The sequence below is a fragment of the Drosophila sulfurigaster genome, chromosome 3, assembly GCF_023558435.1.
Source record: "Drosophila sulfurigaster albostrigata strain 15112-1811.04 chromosome 3, ASM2355843v2, whole genome shotgun sequence".
NCBI classification, from domain to species: domain Eukaryota; kingdom Metazoa; phylum Arthropoda; class Insecta; order Diptera; family Drosophilidae; genus Drosophila; species Drosophila sulfurigaster.
The window spans coordinates 48,834,492-48,849,654 of record NC_084883.1 but is presented as its reverse complement, the minus strand read 5'-3'; the positions used below and the strand labels follow the sequence as shown (position 1 = coordinate 48,849,654).

The 15,163-nt window shown below is 41.0% G+C and overlaps 5 protein-coding genes across 5 annotated transcripts; 1 reads left to right on the top strand and 4 right to left on the bottom strand.

Annotated features, from left to right (window-relative positions):
- The first annotated feature begins 1,780 nt into the window (after positions 1 to 1,780).
- LOC133842692 (uncharacterized) lies at positions 1,781 to 2,136 on the top strand. The gene has a single exon (XM_062275893.1). The coding sequence runs from the start codon at positions 1,809 to 1,811 to the stop codon at positions 2,088 to 2,090; it is 282 nt and encodes a 93-aa protein (XP_062131877.1). The 5' UTR covers positions 1,781 to 1,808; the 3' UTR covers positions 2,091 to 2,136.
- LOC133842691 (nematocyst expressed protein 3-like) lies at positions 1,909 to 3,393 on the bottom strand. Its single transcript, XM_062275892.1, has 2 exons — positions 2,826 to 3,393; positions 1,909 to 2,756 (listed from the first exon to the last, which is right to left on the bottom strand). Exons 1-2 carry the CDS (start codon positions 2,841 to 2,843, stop codon positions 2,229 to 2,231), a joined length of 546 nt encoding a protein of 181 aa, XP_062131876.1. The 5' UTR covers positions 2,844 to 3,393; the 3' UTR covers positions 1,909 to 2,228.
- A 1,297-nt stretch (positions 3,394 to 4,690) lies between these two features.
- LOC133844504 (calphotin-like) lies at positions 4,691 to 14,036 on the bottom strand. The gene is made up of 6 exons (XM_062278528.1): positions 13,977 to 14,036; positions 13,285 to 13,905; positions 8,692 to 9,177; positions 6,063 to 6,593; positions 5,537 to 5,644; positions 4,691 to 5,467 (listed from the first exon to the last, which is right to left on the bottom strand). Exons 1-6 carry the CDS (start codon positions 13,986 to 13,988, stop codon positions 4,829 to 4,831), a joined length of 2,397 nt encoding a protein of 798 aa, XP_062134512.1. The 5' UTR covers positions 13,989 to 14,036; the 3' UTR covers positions 4,691 to 4,828.
- Positions 5,993 to 6,762, bottom strand: LOC133844253 (nematocyst expressed protein 3-like). The gene is made up of 2 exons (XM_062278166.1): positions 6,657 to 6,762; positions 5,993 to 6,593 (listed from the first exon to the last, which is right to left on the bottom strand). The coding sequence occupies exons 1-2, from the start codon at positions 6,744 to 6,746 to the stop codon at positions 6,051 to 6,053; spliced, it is 633 nt and encodes a 210-aa protein (XP_062134150.1). The 5' UTR covers positions 6,747 to 6,762; the 3' UTR covers positions 5,993 to 6,050.
- On the bottom strand, positions 8,484 to 9,421 carry LOC133844254 (uncharacterized). Its single transcript, XM_062278167.1, has 2 exons — positions 9,245 to 9,421; positions 8,484 to 9,177 (listed from the first exon to the last, which is right to left on the bottom strand). Exons 1-2 carry the CDS (start codon positions 9,254 to 9,256, stop codon positions 8,677 to 8,679), a joined length of 513 nt encoding a protein of 170 aa, XP_062134151.1. The 5' UTR covers positions 9,257 to 9,421; the 3' UTR covers positions 8,484 to 8,676.
- Positions 14,037 to 15,163: the final 1,127 nt, after the last annotated feature.

Here is a 15,163-nt window from a genome sequence, read left to right as displayed (position 1 = left end):
TGTGGGTGTATTTGGCATTTTCCAGAATCGATTAAGCATAAAGTAGGAGAAGGAGAAAAAACAGTTAAAACTGAGATTAAAATAAGGTCAATGTGCTCACAAATTATGCCTGAGGCGAGTAAACCAAATCACCAAAACAACAACAACAATTTAAAGTCATGTGACGCAATAATTTATGTATAAAGAGCAACAGATCATCGTCTCCTCCTCTTGTATCGCTTGAACAAAAGCATTTGCATTTGTTCGTATAGAAGCGCCACAGTAATCAATTCTCTACAGCCAAAAGTGTCGATCATAAAGTGATTGGGCAATCATTAACTCTTTGAGACAACAGCTCATAAACAATGGATCAACTTAGCGAACCGCGCGACCAACTAGCTCAGCTGACTCTCATCAAAACAAATGCGAAAGAAATACGTGTATTATTTATCACAACGAAAAATTATAACAATGATGCAGTTTTTATTTTAGGTTTTTGACTAACAGATGCCCTGTATCAAGTTAAATAGATCGTCAACACATTTGCATGCTTTTAACTTGGCATAAAATCAATTTCATTGAATGAACATTCGATTTTTAAAGGTTAATCCAGAGACTGATTTAATTTAAAATAGTTTGTGTAAAAGGTAGCCTATAAGGCAATAAAACAGCACACTTCACCACTGACTTACTGGCTTATAGAAAACTATCTCTTTTATGGCTGATCGTAGAGATTAGAAGATCATAAAAAAATAAAACTGGAGGCAACTTTAAAATACTAGTTTGAAAGTAAATGGTCTTCCTTGACTATCAGCTTGGAAAAACCTTAAATGCTTTCTGCTTAAAATAGTTTTTTGATAGTTATAAATATATTGTTACAACTAAGAAATACCCTAAATACTTTTCGGAGTTATAATTTTGATTTAGTGCTATTCAAATTTAGATACCCATAGAGCAGAAGTTCATACAATCATAATTACAGTTTTTATGATTGCTGAAAATTTGTTAAAGCTGAAAAAAAATATAGAAGTTTAGTATTAGTTTATTTGGCTCACATTCTGGTATGTTTTGCATGGTATATCAATAAGCCAAATATAAACTTTGGTATATAGATATAGATATATTGTAGCATATTAAACTTTGAATTAATCTATACTCTAATCTGTACTCTATGGTATATAATATAACAATTATCGATAGACCAAAGATAAACTTCCGTATATAGTATCCTATTATTTTTGTAGTATAGTATTTTGGCATATTGTAGTATACTAAACACTGATTTATATTATACAAGTTTTATTTATAAAAAGCAGTCTACGTAATTGAAATAAAAGTGAAATAACTCTCATATTTATCTTCTTCAACTGGCAAACATTTTTAAATCTCTTAGCGCTATTCAAAATTCATGCTATGTAACCCAAACTAATAACTCTTTTCCCACCAATAACCATACAGGGTATCAAAGTAATAAAAACACATTCATAAGCTCTACAAAAGAGTCACTGACACTTTGACAAACTTCAGACTGTGAGACGGCAACAAAAGTAACAACAACAACAACAACAAAGTAAACGACAACCACAACTACAAAAACGTTAAACTTGAACTTGAAAACAAGTTTTGGGAATGCCGACAACAAAAGTGGAGTAAAAGATGGTTAACTGTGGAATTGTGTGTGAGTGTTGCAACAGGTTCCCAGGGAATTGAAAAAAAGTGCAGTCAAGTTGCACCGGAAAACCGGTTAAAGATGCCACCAGCTTCTAACTGTACACCAAGCTAGCTCAGGTCGAGCCTCAACTGCAGCTTAGTTGAACTGCAGTCGAGAAATGGAACGGATCAGAATGCGTGGCTTCTTCTTTGTTTGTCTTCTGCTGTGCTTTGTCCTCCAGCAAGTGGAGAGCGCTACTTTGGTGTATCATCAACCCACAGCCGTTGTCTATCATCATCCAGCGACTCTGGAGGAGCAGCAACATCCTGGTTATACAATTGTGGCTCCGCTTACGAAGATTGCTCACGTCACCTACGACTCGGTGCCAATCTCTCATACACCCTTTGAGCATGTGCCGCTCTTTCAGCGCATTGGACATGTGAAGGGAATTCGATTGTAGAGAGGAAGCTTTTAAGAAGACGAATAAAAGTGTATTTTAAAATTTATTTGCCAAGCATTTTTGCTTTCTACTAGTTGAGATTTGTGCTAAGTCTGTGACTCCTTGTGGACGGAGGAAGTTTTATGTGCTAAGCTACGTTTAGAAGAAGTAAGGTGCAGGCGCGAACTTGGGTGCGACGGCCAGAGGAGCGGGCAGGGGAGCAGCAAAGGGAGCTGCGGCTGGCAGACCGAATCTGGCGGGCGCACCGAAAGCCAAAGGCGTAGGAGCGGCATATCCGAAGGGAGTGGCCAAAGGAGCAGCCAGAGGAGCGCCCAAAGGAGCAGCCAAAGGAGCAGCCAGAGGAGCACCCAAAGGAGCAGCCAGAGGAGCGGCAACTGGAGCAGGAACTGGAGCAAAAGCTGGTGCTGGAGCAAAGGCTGGAGCAGGAGCCAAAGCGGGAGCAGCAAAAGCCACCTTGGGTGGAGCAAAGGCCACAGGCGCTGGGACTGGAGCAGCCAAGGCAACAGGAGCAACTGGAGGTGCTACGGGGAAGGCGACAGCATGGTTAATCCGATGGGCATTGAAGCTGGAGGCATAGGGAGCCACAACACCGGCGGCAGCAAGTGGAGCGGGAGCAGCGAAGGGCAGCAGACCAGCCTGGGCACCAGCCACGCACAGAGCAACGAGCTGAAATCCAGAAGAGTGAAGATCGAAATTAATAATCCTTTTTATTTGCGGTGGTTACACAAAACTTACCATCAACTTGGCAAACATTTTGATTTAGTTTTTGGGTTGGTTTGGGTTTTTGTGGGTGGTTTGTTTGAGTGCTAACTCGGCTTTGATGTGCAATTGTCAAGTGCGGAGGGTTTTTATAATTCTCGCCGGCGTGGACACGAATACGCAAATACCTTGGAAGACTTTCTATAAAAGGCCCATTGTCGAAGGGCGTTAACCGTGTGCGTCGTGTGTTTAAAAATCAATTGACCGCCTCTTACGTATTGATATCGAACTCGCAAGCAAACCAACTACAACAACCACTTTCATAATTGCACGCAACAAATTCGACACCAAATTCGAAAACTTAACTTAGCCCACTGGCCGATATTTTGCGGTTGGTCGTGGTCGTTGTTGCGGTTGTGGTTGCGGTTGTAATTGCGGTTGTGGTGAGGAGTTGAGCAAGTTTTCGTTGTCGTTTTCGTTGTTGCTTACAATATTTCAGTGGCAACGATTCATCAGCCACAAATGAGCCACACTTATCAGACGTGACATGCGTGCTGCACTTCTCTGTCTCTCTCTGTCTTTTACTCTCTTTCCCTCTCTTTCTTTCTCAATATATTCCCTCTTTTTCTTCCAACCTCTCCCTCTCTTTTTTGCTCGCCTTCTTCTTAGTCTCTCTTTCTTCTTCTCATTCGCGTGGGCGTCCACTTCACTTCACATAACATTTAATTTCTTTATTGCAATTGACTTACTTACCTCGCTGCTGCCTTTTTCCTCTACCTTTTCCCCACTGACTTTGTCATGTGCTTGGCATTCATAATTTACTTGTTATGCCAGCCTAGTGTCGTGTGCCGCTGCACCAATTTGTCAATTTATCCACACATCATTTGTCTAGCCAGTTTTTTTAGTTACTCCAAACAATAGCTGCTTAGTTGGTTAGTTAGCTGATGGGTTAACCCGGCATTGCCCGTGACATTTAAGTGCATTCACTCAGCCAATCTCAGTCATAGATAAAATTTGGCACAGCTGACCTCGACACCGATTCTCACACTTAAACAGTCTACACTCAAATATTTTACACGTAGGGAACGCATTTAGTTTTAGGATTTTATTGTGGGTGCATAAACTGTGACTTTTATTCGATATGGAAATGGAATTTGTAATTTGTTTCGCAATCATTTTCCTCTAAAAGGGATTTCATTGAAATCTTATGACACTTGCTATACAGTTAAAGCCAGCTTGGGAAATATGCTGTGTAAATAAAATGAAAAAAAAAATTAAAGTAGCCCAATTAGTGTAGTGAATTATTGATAAAGAAATAAATAATAAAGTATTATTATATTATAGTATCAGAAACCTTATGTAAAAATATGGGTGAATAAATAAAAGTAAAAACCATAGATACAGTACATTTTTTGCTCAAATTAATTAAGGCGATTAGAGAAAAATAATATAAAAAATATAAAATAATATATACAATTATATTTTTAGTACTACCTTCCGAAAAAACCCAAACCATTTTTAATTTTTTTAATAATGTATACAAAAAAAAAAGGAAAGTATACCAAGAATTGAACTAAACACTAGATCTACATATTTCTCAGTATTTTCCATCAGTTTGGTTATAAATATATTTTCAAAATAAAAATGTATTTTGTCTTCGAATTATGGAAATATTTTGATTTCATCGGATTACTTATTTATGCAATATATTAGCTAACATAAATCTTGAAAGTAATTCCCCCTTATCAGTCGCTTTCAAGTTGTCCGTTTACTCTTATATCTGTCAACTTCTAATGGTGGATATCTAGAAGCTTTCAGAGCAAATAAATGTTATAAAAGTTATTAAATAACATTAAAATTAATGTTCGGTTTTTTGTAATTTAAGTATTTGTATATTTACATATAAATACGTAATTTAAGGTATATGTTTAAACATGACACAAAACGTCTTTGGTGTGGTTCAGTGCAGCTACAATAAAGTATTATGATTAAAATATGACTCCAATATTCCCTTTAGAAACTCCAAATCCAACTCTAAACTAGAAAAGCGAATGATGATGATGATGATGAGCCAACTTCAAAGGCAGAGCACGCAGATGAGCATGTGGAGCTGCCACTAGCTTGGGGAAAGCATAGCCAAAGGACACGCGGTGTGAGGTGGTCTTGGGTCCGGGAATAGCGCGATAGCTGGAAGCGAAAGGCACCGACTCGAGCACAGGTGGCAGAAGTTGTGTCACTGTGGGCAGATGCACTTCAGTGGTGGGCAGCACATGTGTGTGAACAGCGGGAGGACACGGAACGGCAGCGGGAAGTAATGGAGCTGGCGCAGGCACCAAAGCTGGCAATGGAGCAGGTGCCAGGGGAGCTGGAGCTGGCCACAGTGGAGCAGGCAGCGCAGCAGGCAGCAAAGGAGCAGGAGCAGGTACTAAAGGAGCAGGTGCGAGAGGAGCAGGTGCCCAAAGTGGAGCAGGTGCTGGAGCTACAGGTGCAGGAGCTGGCCAAACGGGAGCAGGCGCTGGCACAGGAGCAAAGGATTCCAGTAGCGGTGCTGCATAATCCACGTGATCCACATGTCCATGAAGTTGCTCCAAGTGATTGAAATGAGGCTCGAAGTGATGATCAAAGTGATGCGAAGGTCTCGCTTCGCTGTTGCACAAAGCCAAGGCCACAAAGAAAGCCTAGACGAAGGAAGGAAGGAAGGAAAAAGGATTAAATGAAGTCTGGGTTATTTGGAATTCCTTTCTTACCAATTTCAGCTGCCACATCTTGCTTGATTTGATTTTTGGTGGGTGGAGAGTGGTTGCTACTGCTTGGCCTGAAGACGCGTCAGTCAATGTTTGACCATGGACAAATGCAATTGAATTTATAGTGTAAATTTGTTGTTAACTAATTTGGCCCGTCGCCAAATGGAACGTGCAGCTCTTCACTTTCGTTTGCAAGCCAGCCAGCCAGCAAGACTGCAACAAAGTCTGTGTCCCGTTTATGGTTTATGTGGTAAGCCACAAGAAACGTGACTCGCTTTGCAACAAAATTACATTTGTTTACCGCCGCCCGAGGCGGGAGGCGGTTCAATAACTTCTGATTATATAAGCACCTTTGACATTTCTGTGTCTGCCTGCCCACTTCAAATGGTAACGCTTTATGACAGCGCATAAACAATGATTAAGTCACTGATTTATGATCAACAATCAACGCTTTACAGATTTCACAATTCTGTAAACATGATTTTATTTCGCTAAGAAAATAGTTTTATACGAGGATTTAGGCAACAACTGCGGGCGCGGGGGCAGCAAAGCTGTAGGGAGCAGCGAGTGGAGCGCCGAAGCTGTAGGGAGCGGCGAAGGGAGCAGCGGCGTAGGGAGCAGCATAAGGAGCAGCCAGAGGAGCGGCGTAGGAAGCGGCCAGAGGAGCACCCAGTGGAGCGGCGTAGGAAGCAGCCAGAGGAGCGGTCAGACGAGCAGCCAGGGGAGCAGCAACTGGAGCAGCCAGAGGAGCAGCCAGGGGAGCAGCAACTGGAGCAGCCAAGGGAGCAGCGGCATAGGGAGCAGCGGCGTAGGCAGCTGCGGGAATGCCAGAGACGTAGCGGCTGGAGTAAGGTGGAGTCAGCTCGAAGGGCGCGGTGGTGTATGAAGATTGAGTGCCATCATAGTTGTTGCGCACATCCACCTGGCTGCTGCCTCCAGCGGCATAAAGTGGTGCATTCGCATAGGCGAGTGGTGCAGCAGCCGCAAGTGGGGCAGCAGCAAGTGGTGCAACAACTCCTGGCTTGGCAGCAGCGCAAGCGACAACAGCGGCAATGATGAGCTGAAGAAGTACAGAAAAGGATTAAATCACGAATCATCAAACTCCTCTAGAAGTTCAACTTACGAATTTGAACATGTTGCAGTTGGGTTTGGGTTTGCCTTGAGTTGGAGTCTTAAACTCTGAACTGATAATGTGTTTTAGCAGCCAGCGCATTGCCTTATATAGCCAAGTGCAATTGCTCGACTTTAGGGTAATGTATTTTGGTCGCTTCTTGTTGTCTCTGTTGTCTTCGTCAGCGGGACGTGTTCAGCCTTTGATAGTGGATCGAATGTAGGAAGTCGCCAAATTGATTTCGCAAAGCAACGCTGCCAATTTGTATGCAGACACAAACCCTCAACAGCAAAGCAAAAGCAATCGCAATGGGAGTGGGCCAAATGTTGGGCCAACGTCTTTTGGTTTTTTTTTTTGGCTCGGGCTTTTTTCGGGCTAAGTTGGCTATAAAATGCGTGTCGCATGGCTCAAATGTCGCATTAGTGCCGCTTTTAATGCTCGACCATAAAAACACATTTCAATTTCAATCGTAAACCGTCCGAACTGTCCTTCCTCCTTTCCCTCGCGGTTGAACACGATCCTTGAGTGACCTTGGCAACAGGATGTGGCCAAGAGTGAACAACTGTTTGAGTCATTATGTTGCGGCTTCTTGGCACACTAATTGACCTGAACACTCTGAGAGTGATGCTGCCTCTTGGCTTCTGACTAAGAAGAACGCTTAAAGACGGCAAACCGAAAACCGGCTCTTGGAATTTAATGAGCAATAATGATTGGACTTCGCTTCTTCGTCTTTGCTCTTGGCTGCGGTCACGTGCTGGCAACGTCATCAGCATCATGTGCTTCGTTGCCGCACTCCTTCCTCCTCTCTCTCTCTCTCGCTTTGCTTTACTCTCTTTTCGCAGTTTGTCTCAAGTTTGATCTCAAGGCCTCCCTCAAGCGATGAGTCTACTCGACGTCTTGCCCCACGCATGTAACTGTATCCGCATCTTAAAACACTCCACGCCACGATGATGATGATCATGTTCATGTTCATGTTGTTGACCACAGGCGGTCGACCTCTCACTCAAGTCCGAAGAAGATCTCATTATCTGCTTGATCCAGCAGGTTGATCTTTATGCGGAAATCTGTAATGTTTGCCCGTCCGCTCACTTCCTAGACGCCTTCTTGGAAGCTCTCGATTTACATATAAGCACAATCGATATATACAGCAATTATATACTATATTTCTATATACTTTATAACGCATGATTATAAATCAGACTGCGCCTTAATTTGCTGAGTACCGTTGGTTTTAATTTGATTGTCGCTTCGATACTTCGATTAAATTTAATTGCAGTTATTCCCGTTCCGAAAAGCGGTTTGCAACTTAAAGCTGGATCAGCAGTGTTCCGTTTGCTGATTAATCCACATCCGTTTAAGTAGCTTTCGATAATCAATCGAGACGGGGAAGGAAGGGGGGTTGGGGAGATAGGTTGGGCACTAAATTATATAGCTAAATCAATGCCAAGTTTAAGGTCTTGGATTCATTGATCACATGCCAAAATGATCAGCTGCTCGAGCACTGCTCGAAATTGAGCTCTTCACAATATGCAAATTAATACATACATGTTCATAATTTTTGAAGATTGCCACCATCGAGCGGTGCCCCTCCGCTCCCCCTTTATGACCCCTTTATCGACTGTCTCCTTGACGCATAAACAAACAGTGCGCTGAGGTGAAAGGTGCGATCAAAGTTTGCTTTTGTCTGCCTTCTGTCTGCCTTCGACCTTCGACTTATTTTATGCAAATGCAGCAGCAACCAGACAACCCAGAGACAAACGTTTTGCAGTGCCAACCAAAGACTATCATCATCATCATCATAATGATCATTATCAACAACTTTGTTGATGGCTCATAAAATAGATATCGAAGCTCTTTTTTTCTATAGCAACGTCGCTTTTACTTTATTTACGAGTATTATTTCGTACATATAGATATCGATATTTTGAGTATTCACTAGTCTCACACTCGCACACTCATACACATACACTCACACGCACACACTCTCAGTCAGGCTTATGAAATAGAGACTTGCAAGCTGCAAAGCTTTCGTCTATCGCCGTTGCACTTGCGCCGTGCCATACGAAGTCAAGCCCGTGGTATGTGGCACCGAGGCATATGGGGCACCAGCTTGGAGCGGCAAGTGTGCCACATTCAGTGGCATCACACCGAAGGGCACGGGCAGCTTAAGGTTCAAGGAATTGCCATCGGCATGCGACGCTGGGGCAGCAATCGAACGACCCGTTGCACTCGGTGCCACAGCCGCAGTGAGTGGGGCAGAGGCAGCTGCCGTGTTGCCAGCCCCAAAGACATAGCCACGACTTGTCAGCGCCTGGGTGAATGCGGCATGCTCCAGAGCGGGGGCAGCGAATTGACGTGCCACCTGATGACGCAGCTGTTGTCCTCGCGGCACCGGATAATGATAGTAGGCAACCTGCGAGCTGGGCGTTATCGAGTATTCCAAATTAGCTGGCGGTAGATGCGAAACATCGCCCAATGCCAAAGATGTTAGTCCAAGGAGCAGCAACGAAAGTTGAGCCACAGATTCGGATTTCTGCAAAAGAAACCCGGTTAGAAATAAAGTTCGTAGTTCACAATTGTCTCACTCAATTTGCACTCACAATGGAAATCATTTTGAATTAGGTTTATTAGAAATTCTTCTTGTGTCACTTTTTTTTGCACTCGCGACGTCTTTTGCATACAATTTTTTGCAGCGATTGAATTCGATTCGTTTCGGTTTTGCGTTTGCTGTTGTTTATTGTCGACGGCCGAAGCTTTTGGAGCTGATTAAAATTTGTGCGGCAGCTGAAGATGCTTTTTATACGACAGTAGAGGAAGAAGAAGCAACAGCAGCAACAACAGCAGCAGCGACACAGCTGAGCAAGAGTTCGGTTCTGTCGGTCGAGAGACGGATGGACAATCAGACAATCAGGTGAGACACCACTCAACCAGTCAAACAGTGGACGGCTCGACCAGTTGAGAGCTAAGCTCAAAAGCTACACAAGTGAATGTGCTTAGCGAGGGGTTGGCCGACGAGGTAAATACCCTATGAGGAGGGAAGAAATTAACGAGAGCATAAATTGCTCCATTTTTAGTGATTTTTAAAATTGCAATGAATTTTTTATATATATTATGTACTTTATTATATTATGACTATGATCTATCAATATTGATATAAAATACTTGATTTTATTTTAAGTTAGATAGTTAAAATCTTAAAGTGTTTTACAAATATAATCATTATTTTACAAGAGAAAAGAAATGTACACTTTTCAATTCATTATTAAATTTTAAATTTCAAATTTGAATATAGTATATTACAAATATAAATTTTATATTATAAATGTTAATTAAAAAAATGAAAATCTTAAAAAAAGAACAAAATTCAGTTAATGATTCAATTTAAATATTATGTTAGAAATCATAAATTAAAACCTGTGAATCATAAAAAAATTAAAATTTCAGAATTAAGAAAAAAAAACAGTGAGTTTAAATTTCTTTAGTGTCTTATTTTCTATTTTTTTTAAATGTCTAGCTTCCTTTTCCTCCTCCTTGTATACTTATGGAAATTCTAACTCTATAAATCTACTTGATAGTTACCCTATAAACTATGTTAACTATGTTATGACATTAGTTTGCTATATCCTGGAATGTTTTGTTGTGTTTTTACTATTTATTTCTTGCACTGATTTAATCTCTTAATAAATCCAAATACATATATTTGTATACACAACTAATTTGCTTTGAAACACAACTGTTTCAGCTGTTTCCGCTTCTTTGTTGTGATATCAACAATGCAACGAAATGTTATCCTGTCAACAATGCTAAGCCTGACTTTAAGTGCGCTTATTAACACCAAAATGCTTAGCAGATCTTAATAACTGCTTCCTGCTTTATAAAGCAACGGTAACGCGACTAGTGTATACCCTGGAAATGGGTGTGAAGTGAAACTTTGAATAGTGTTATTTGGCATTTTAATGAGAAAACAAAAGTGAATTTTGGAATTCAATAATGCAACTAAAATATATCTACTTAAATATTCTTAATTTACTATAATAGTAATCTAGGAATTAATTAGTCTAAGTAGCCTCTTAAACATATGCTCTCTGTGTTTTACAGGGTATCAAAAACAATATCAAATATGCGTTGATGTTTGCTTTGCTTCTGCTGCGGCCTCAGCTGCCGTTGCCGCTGTTGCTGCTGCTTCTGCTTCTGCTGCTGTTGGCGGCATTCAATTTTTGGCTTTCAGCTGAGCTGAGCTTGTTGTTGACTCTCTGACGACATGGCTGTTGGCCAAAAGCCTTAAGTTAACTTATTCATTCTGCTTCTGTTTTACCGTATATTGTTGTTGTTGTTGCTGTTGTAGTTGCGGTTGTGTCTCTCTTGGGTTTTTGTATTTCTTTTGGTTTTGTTATGTCGCTTTAATTTGATGCCGTCGTCGACTGCAGCTCTGGCATTTGTTATTGTTATTGCTGTGCTTTTTTTATTGTTGCTGTTGTTGTTGTTGTTGTTATCTTGTGACTCTGTTTATTTATCTGTGCTAAGTTGTTGCCTTTTTTTGTTGTCATGAGCTGCTTTGCCATTTACTGCTGTTGTTTCTGCAACTGATGTTGTTGTTGTTGCTGCTGCTGTTGCTGCTGCCTCTGACGTTGACGCTCACGTTGACGCTGTTGCTTTAGCTGTTGAGCAGCGCCTATTGATAATACATATTTAGTTTGCCTTGCATATAAATCAATGTTGGTCATTTCGATTGGCATCCAAACTATGCACAACGCGGCGGTCAAATAGTCTGTCAGGGTCGCCGCCAAGGGGGTTCAAAAGCTGATTGATCGCCCTATACGCCCCAATGGAACTGTCAAGCTATAAATAACTAAATTCCTAAAATAGCAAATTTGACTTCAAGAACTTAAATAAATAGTCAACTCAATTGTCATTTATATTAATCGGATTTAGTATATTGCGGACTTATATTTTTTAAATATTTAAGTATTTAATTTTCAAAATTTTAAAATATAATTATAAACGGTTAAATCTTTTTTTAAGTGATACTAAATAACTTCCTCACTAAAGATATATGTATATAACTTAGCATATTTAAATTTATTTATTTTTTTTATAAAATATAATAAATATTTATATTTCTAAATTTAATTTTAACTAAAATTTTTTTGTAACATTTTATTATTGGTTAGGTTTACGTTTCTATAATATGCCAATAGAATTTGCAACATATGGTATATTTTGAATACAGTAGTATATCAAAATACCAACAAATGCGGTTTGATATATTTTAGAATATTTTTGGTATAATAACTTAATATAGTTTGACAAAAATTCCATTCGGTATGTTTTCGGTACATTTCGGTATAATTTAGTATTTTGTCGGTATATTAATTTACTATATTGTAACGAAAATACATTTCGGTGTATTGAATTACTACATTTATTGAATTACTACATTTTAACGAAAATACATTTCGGTATACTTTAGAATTTTGTCGGTAAATTATTTTACTATATTTTAATGAATAGTGTTCTAAAATCTTGTACTCTGAACTGTAGCTTCCTTACTTTTCAACAAAGTCAAAGTACTTAATCTATACTCGTATTAATTCACTTGAACCATAAGCAAAATGTTTACATACTACAAATATTTGCTGAGTATTGAAACATTTCATTGGATTCCCCTTTAAAAAGGGACGCTTCTGTCCAGTGTTAAAAAACAACACAGAGAGGTAAAAAAACTGGCAACGACTACAACAATGTCGACACCTTGCAAGCATTTAAACATTTAAACATTTGAGCAGTTGAGCAGTATTGAGTATTTGGGCTTATTAAACACAAAATCGTCTGTCATGTGACACCAGCAACGAATACCAATTGACGCAGGCAGCGACGTCAACAGCGACTGCAACTGCGACGTCAACAGCGATAACGACTGCGACTGCGACTGCAAGTTGAAAGCAGAGCTCATTGACTGGCTAATAAGTTGGGGTATTAATGTTGTTTAGGAACTTAATAGAGATGACTACCTGGCTCGTAGCCGCCGCTAGCGTAGCCCGAAAGCACCAAACCCAAAGATATGCGATGACCTCCTAACGACGACGATACAACTATAATAAATATGTATATATTCAGTTATAATTTGTGGTAATTGAGTCGTCGTTTGGCGCTCCGACTTAATGCAGAAACCGACTGAAACTGCTGACCCATTTGATGGATTTGCTTAACACACCACTGACAGCTTCAATAGATTTCGCATTGAGGTTGGTCATTTGTATTGTGGCTTGTATTAGATTGCTTTTGGATCGCATCGGATCGATTGATCTGCCATTTGGCTATAGCTTTTCGATTATTTATCATCATTTTTGTATTGCGTCTGTCGTACGATTAATATTTATTGTATTTGGTTATTTGGTTGCCCACACTTGGCGACTATCTTTGTGTTGTATAATTTAAATCGTTGTCGATTCTTTAACATAAATTATGCCGCGGAAGATGATTGTATCAGCAAATGTTTTAAGCACGCACTTATCATTCATTCTTAATTAATTGCTAATTTGCGCCAAGCTACGCTACGGTGATTAACATTGAAAATTAACACAATACTGATTATGCTGATGAAGAAGATGAAGACGGAGTTGATGGTGCTAGCTGATTACCAGGTGGTGTCACATGGCAGTGGAACTTCAGCTTCCACAGCAGCGACTGGTGCTGCATAAGTGGCAATTGCAGTAGCTGGAGGTGCGGCATGCACTGCGAATTTGGTGTGATACGGATAAGGTGCTGGCGGTGGTGCAGCTAATCTGGTGACAAATGTGGCTGGCTGTGGTGCAGCTGAGTAGTGAACAGCTGGTGGTGGTGGTGCAGCATAGTGAACAGCTGGCGGGGCAGCTGAGTAGTGTACAACTGGAGGTGGTGCAGCATAATGAACAGCTGGCGGTGGTGCAGCGTAGTGAACAGCCGGTGGTGGTGGTGCAGCATAGCTGACAGCTGCTGGTGGCGGTGGTGGTGCAGCGAAACCAGTATAAGTTGTAGTTGTGGTGGTGACGGGCGCACCCAGCGTATACTTGATAACGGGAGAAGGCGCTGCATAAGTGCTGACATGATGAGCAGGAGCACCGTACTTCACATACGCATGTGGTGCAGGCGGTGGTGCTGCATACGCCACAGCAGGTGGTGCACTATAAACAGCCTGCACGGCAACGGGAGCTGGTGGGGGAGCATGCAGGAAGCCAGCGAAAGTGCAGGAACAGAAGCCCAGTAGCAGCAGCGAAAGTAACTGAAAAGTCATATGGAAAACATCAATGAAAGCAGTCAGAAAAATCCAGCACCTCTTCACTTTTTACTTACAACTCTAAACATTTTGTGTTGGATTGTGGTGATAGGTATTTATGATGTCAGACTTTCTCGCGGAATGAATTGATTTGGTTAAGTAATGCCCGTATTTATAGCGTATTGCCGAAAAAAAAAGTCAAACTCCATTACGGGAGCATTTCACGCAGCTTAAGGCCACCGCAGCCACGTTCAATCTACAAGCGAATCGTGAGGCAAATGCACGCGACACGTTTCGCAATTCATTGCAGAGACGCAAATAAACACACACTACTATTCGACCACTACGATAACATATAATACCAACACCACCGCAATCGCAATCGCAGTCAAAGTCAGTCGCAGTCCCTGAAGACTGTCTTGGGAAATTGGGTTAGAATATGCGGCATGACTTCGACTTGCCTCACATGCGATTGCATTGCGAACACGTAACACGTTCCACGCCTTATGTCTAAAGGCGCTTTGATTGATTAACCATACTCGAAATAAATGTCAAAATATCATAACATACTCGTAAAACATTTACAAGCGAACGCCGCAAAGTATGCTTTAATTTTTTGTAATAAAACGTAGCACACAAAAGTATGCAAGGAAAAAAAAAACGAAAAACTCGTTATTAGTTGATTTACATACGCAGCATACAGCCAATTAAATTGTGCCACAAAAACGCGCCACGTGCCACAAAATGTCAACAAAAACACGGATAAGATGATGTTTTGCTGGGAAATTAGCATAACGAAGTGGTCCCCAAAAAAATCAGAAATCAATATTAATGTACCTCATATATGATGTATGGCATTTGTATTGTTCGAATGCTTGAGTATGGCACATGCCACGGCACTTGAAGTTGTAAGCAAGTGAAGTGCCACTGGCAACAGAAGATGCCACCATCGCGTAATGCGCTCTAAATTGGCGCACGTGTTTCGCAAGTCGTCGCAAGTTCAGCCTGCTTACCTCCTTACCTCCTACTCCAAGCTTCGCCTGTTGCTGCTGCTGCTGCTCATGTGACTTACCTTTTGCTTCGGCTTCGAGTACAATGCGAGCGTACACATGCCCCACACACTTGAGGCACGCGCAACGCACACGCTGCTGTTGCTTCTACTGCTGCTGAAAAATCTGTCACGCATTGTTGCCGTTTGATGTTGCTGCCCCCGTTCACATTCACATTCACATTGCTGCGTGTGGCAGTGACAGTTTATTATGCT